This window comes from Notothenia coriiceps, unplaced genomic scaffold (assembly GCF_000735185.1).
Source record: "Notothenia coriiceps isolate Sejong01 unplaced genomic scaffold, NC01 NC01_scaffold00015049, whole genome shotgun sequence".
In the NCBI taxonomy this organism is placed as follows: Eukaryota; Metazoa; Chordata; class Actinopteri; order Perciformes; family Nototheniidae; genus Notothenia; species Notothenia coriiceps.
The window spans coordinates 16,431-21,930 of NW_011347750.1; the positions used below are offsets into that span (position 1 = coordinate 16,431).

The 5,500-nt window shown below is 40.8% G+C and overlaps 1 protein-coding gene across 1 annotated transcript in view; it reads right to left on the reverse strand.

The window, feature by feature from the left end:
* Positions 1-3,219: 3,219 nt before the first annotated feature.
* The window catches only part of LOC104948767 (dihydropteridine reductase-like), a 6,635-nt gene continuing 4,354 nt past the window's right edge, over positions 3,220-5,500 (reverse strand). The window contains exon 3 of the mRNA XM_010774996.1: positions 3,220-4,564. Within this exon, the coding sequence (XP_010773298.1) occupies positions 4,462-4,564 (103 nt within the window). The 3' untranslated portion in view covers positions 3,220-4,461. The remainder of the gene's footprint in view (positions 4,565-5,500) is intronic.

A 5,500-nucleotide genomic window follows, 5' to 3' on the forward strand; every position in this document is an offset into this window, starting at 1 on the left:
ATACTATACAGAGATGCTGTATGAGAAACCAATGTGATTTTGGAAAATTGCACGATTTAAATCTATTCTAGTAGACCTCAACAATGGAAATATGATTAGCAGAAATGGCCATGACATGGGACCTTTAAGTGAATTGTGATGAAATATTGACATCAATATCCTCCTGAGACGTGGTAACAAATGTTTTAAAGAGACCCCATTATACTTGTTTGGTATTTTCCCTTTGCTGTTGTGTTATGTAGTTTTTTGTGCACGTAAACGGTCTGCAAAGGCTAAAATCCCTGTATTTCCTCCAGAGGGAGTTTCTCTCCCAAAACTGTTATTATATATATTTCCTGCCTCACTCAATGATTTTGTTTCCTGAAATAAAGAATGAGAAGCATGTCCCACTGTGGCCAACAAAGAACATGGGTTAACATGTCTATTTTAAAATGTTTATGTTCTCTTTATGGAGAACATAAACAGTATGTATGAAGACATCATACTCCCTTAATGCCATGACACATGTTTGCTGAATTCCCACGGTTTGAAAAGACAGAAGCGCTGCTCTGTTGGTCCGACGCCCATGTGTGTTGCATCACTAGAAATCCCAGGATGTGTTTTCCACATTACATCAGGACTCAAACAAACTGCACACATGGTGTTTGAAATAAAGGCCTCTGTGTCACATCCCCCAGAGAGGACAGAAATAAACTGCAGGGTCTCAGGAGGAAATTTGCACTGTCCCATTTCCCAATACAATCCTGCTGTCCTTACATGACTCTCCTCGTGTTTACCAGTGTGCACGATACAAACAGACACCCTTAAATCCCATCAGTCACCCTGAATTTACATACTCACCATCAGCCTCCAAAGATGAGATGTGAACAACGCACTGCTGGCAGCTAGAAAGGAGTTACCTTGGATAAATTCTCTTTAGCACACCGCTGCACCTGTGACATACAAATAATTTGCTCCTCATAGATTTACATTGCACGAAACAATAGCATCTGTGGCGCTGGGTGACAGCTTATCTGCCCCCGCTGAAACAGCAACAACATGCTCTGTCTCAGAGGTAATCTTTGATCAGCTGAAACGCTTTCTGTGATAAACATTGACTCGATCCCCATGGGCAATCACTCTATAGTGCTGGCATCATGGGAGGTAATGTATGCATAGACGTGTTGAATTCGCCTCGGGCCCACACACACACACACACACACACACACACACACACACACACACACACACACACACACACACACACACACACACACACACACACACACACACACACACACACACACACACACACACACACACACACACACACACACACACACAGTGAGATGAATTGCCACACCGCCTAGAATAAATACATATCAGCTACAGTGAGCTTGGTTGCTCTTGCTCTTTCCTATTAATCCTCAGCACGGTGATTTATTGCAGTGTGCTTGTCAACGGCCATATAGTCCCTAAGAAGTGTGGCCGGCCTAAAGAAATAGCAGAATTTAAGACTAAAGCCCTGCTGCAGTCTGTGTGTATTCTGAAGGTGAATATATAGCTCAGCAACATGTTCGTGCAGATAGGAATGAGACTGTAAAATAATCTATTTGTCATAATCCAACTTTTAAATCGATTCAGTGGGTTTGCATCCGCCAAGGTGAAAGGCCTGGATGTATTGAGTGAATGCATTAAAGGGCACGTTCTTTTTAAACAGCGTTTGCATGGCGGTGCACGCTCAGCTGCTAGTGTAAACTCATCCATTTCATTAATAAGACTTCCACTGAAAAACCAACTAACAGAGCAGCAGTGAGTCTTATTAAACAGCACCATCTAGTGGAGGATTTATTCTGAAGTCCTAACACCTGTTTTTAACATTTCTTACCACAAAAACTACAACTCCCAGCTTTCCAGAATGATACTTTGCTCTCTCCAAAAATAAAAGTACATACTCAACCATTTTTCTAGATGTACCTTTTTCAATCGGCAAAATAAATCTGAGAGCTACATACACTAATTGAAGTACCAAGATGGACTTACACTTTGTAGGTTTTGGTATTTTCTTGGGATTTCATTTGTTGACACTAACAACACAGATCACAAGCCTTGTTTACCTAGGACACTTTTTAATTCCTCCCGAAAAGGACTTTCGTGAGACAATTTAATTGATAAAACAATCCCTACTAAAGGTCCATTTAGCAGCAGTTCTGGAGCTTTGAAGGTCCCATGTCATGGCCATTTCTACTGATCATAATTCCATTGTTGAGGTCTACTAGAATAGATTTATATTGTGCAATTTTCCAAACTCACATTGGTTTCTCATACAGCATCTCTGTAAAGTATGTGTATTCACTCAGTCCTAAACGCCTTGTTGGAGCTCCTGCCCTCCCCTCCCTGTGAGCCCAGTGTGCTCTGATTGGTCGGGACGTTGCGAGGCTCGCTGCTCAGTGAGCTGGCTTACTGGTGTGGTTTCCGGGTCGTCGATACAGCGCGAAACTCATCCTGAGCACACACAAACACTCACAGCCGAAGTAAAAACAATAAGTGTGGCTTGATATCGAGTAAGAAGAAGGTTTATAACGCTGTGAGAATGGGTCAGCGGAGAGCATTTCTCCGCCATCCCAACTCGTCTATTACCAGCGTTCAGGGAGCTCTATGCAAGTCAATGGGGGACTCCCTGTTAGTTGAAAATGTACGCTAAAGGTCCCCCCACTGCGTTTGATAGAGACACCAAGGGATCCTGGTTTGTGAGGAGCTCCGCGGATTGGTCCATTTTGGTTCCCGGAAGGAACAAATGGAAAAAGAGAAATGTCCAACGAGGCGTTCTGGGGCAGCATAGACAGGTCTTTTCTGTTTTAGAGTTTTACTCGCTACAGGGTGTTCTTTGAGGCTTTGTGACTCTGCAGACCGTTTACATGCATAAAAACATTCATAACGCACAAGGGGACGGGTAATAACCGGAAAAGCATGACATGGGACCTTTAAATTACCTACGAAGCGAGTTAAATTATTTGCTGTTTACAAGGCCAAGATTGAGCTTTGAACTAAACTTTTTAAACAAACATGGAAGAAAAGTATTACACGTTCTCAGAAAATCTCAAATTAAATGGCAGACTGTAGACTTAATGCAGCAATACATAGAAAGTAATACTTAAAAGCTTCTAAAATGGACCTAGAAGTGAGATTATTTCGTTGACTGCCATTTCAAAAATGGAGAATGAACTTTGAACCTCAAGCTTTTCATTGTATTCCGACTCTTTTTATTGAGAATTTGACACAGTTAACATACCCAACTTAGAAAAACAGGAACAGAGCACCTTATTTTCACACCGTGGACACCAAGGACACTTTGACTTGAAACAAGGCCACTCCACTTAAAATAGAATTGTCCGAGAGAAGAAGACAGCGGCTTTCTTTGAGGTTTCTTTGAGGACGTTCAGGGAGGAAACACAGACGCCAAACTAAAAGCTCTACAGATCTCACTGACCCCGTCATGTGTTGGGTTTCACAGATGGTAAAGGAAATGACTGCAGCTATGAATGAATGCTGATTTACATTTAGGAGACAGCTTATTAATTTTAGCTTTTTTCTTAGAGAAGCACAGATTGCAGTTTTATTGGCAAACTCAAATAATTTAAAATGCAGATTTTCTTTCTATTATTGAAAGCATAACACAACTTTTCTTTGGCAAAAGATACAAAATAAATGTTTAAAACATAAAAACATGCTATTAAAAAGCTTACAATTTCTCTAAAATTGAATCAAAGTGACAGGACCTTGTTGATGTAAATACTGTACATTGTTTTTAAGGGTCAATTTTCTTGCAGGTGGTACAAATGGCAAGAGTAATGTTTTTTGCACTCACACTGAAACACTTCAACGACATAATGTGTGTGTGAAGTGACGCTGTGTACTCAACGTAAAGCCATATTAGCCTTTCTTGTTTTCCACTATCCTTATTGTAATAACACTGCAATGACAGAATTATAAGGGTGCTTAACCAATAAACCTAGTCTAAATCGGTGAATTCTGCTACACAGTCTTGACCAACAAAAGAGCTAGACACACATTTTAAATGAAATATCTTTCATTTAACACACTTCCCTGATCTGTGAAAGAATCCTTTGGCTAATTTCCCATATTTGTTGTGAAAGAGTGGAGAGAGAGAGAGCGTCCATACCATTACTGGAAATATAACACTGGAGTTCATTGTTCGGGTTTACAGCTAGATGGCGCTCTGATGCTGCTTTTACAATAAAAAGCCCTCCCCCTCCTCCTCACCCCTCCTCCTCACCCCTCCCAAACAAACCCATCTAGCCGTTTCTTCTCCACCTCCTTATTTTACCCAGTCTCTCTCTGTCACCATCCCTCTTGTTCACCTCCACACCCCCTTCCTCATCTCCTCTCTCTCTACACATCTCTCATCTGTCTCTCTCTCTCTCTCTCCTCTCTCTCCCCCATTACGTCTCCTCTCTGTCTTCACTGCGCTGCCACGGCCTGTGTCTCCCCCCCGGAGGTGGTCAGCTGCATCAGGCTGCCTGAAGCCGGACGGTCCACTCCTGTGGCCCAGCTGAAGAACATTCTGGAGGGAAACCGAGAAGGGAAACATTATTAGTGAGCAATAAAGCTGGGTATCATTTAAAAAAGTATATTCTCTGTACTCTTCCAATGTCAGAGTAGCACATGATAACAAAGGCCCAACTGTAGCTGTGTACGCAACAGGATGTATGAGAAGAGCATCAGGTGACACTGTTTTAGGCATATGATAGCTGTGGGACAACGATTAACATGATGATTCAGCCTCTAAGGAGTTAGACGTATGACAAGCATGCTCATTTCTGACGTGGAGCTAATCTGAAGTAAACATTGAATACTGCTTCATATCCCTCCACCTTGTGACTGGATAACTCCCTCTCTTGGATATCAGCATGTGAAGGACACTGTTCAGGAACTATTTGATGCTTTGTATGTGATGACTACTTCCATTCTTAAAAGGATCAGAAATACATGTATCCTGAATATTGAAGCTCAAGCCAGTGACGAGTGATATTTTCCTAACATTATCAAAACTCCTAACCATTATATTACACAAATAAAAAGTATATACAGGATATTAAAATACTTACAGTATGTATGTACTTGTGTTTTACCTTGCTCAACTCTACCAGACCTCTGATAAAACTGTAACCATAAAGTGCAATTGTTGTTCTTAAATTTGATATCATAAATAAGTTGTCCCTTTTCTTATTTTTGAATGAGCGATTAGGGAAAAAGTGTGTATTTGTTTGCAATCTTGGCCAGGTATTGCTCAAAAGAGATTTTATTTTCAAGGAAAGTAAAATAGATCAAATTCAATAACATACAATAGAGTGTGTTTCCAAAGCAATAATGTATACTACTGTAGATATAAACATCTTCAGGTTTTATGAATGAAGATTGGCATTTATTTGTATTTTAGGGGGGGAAATGGACAATGAAGCACTATGTCCCTTAATTTCCTGTCAGCAGCCGTTTCTAT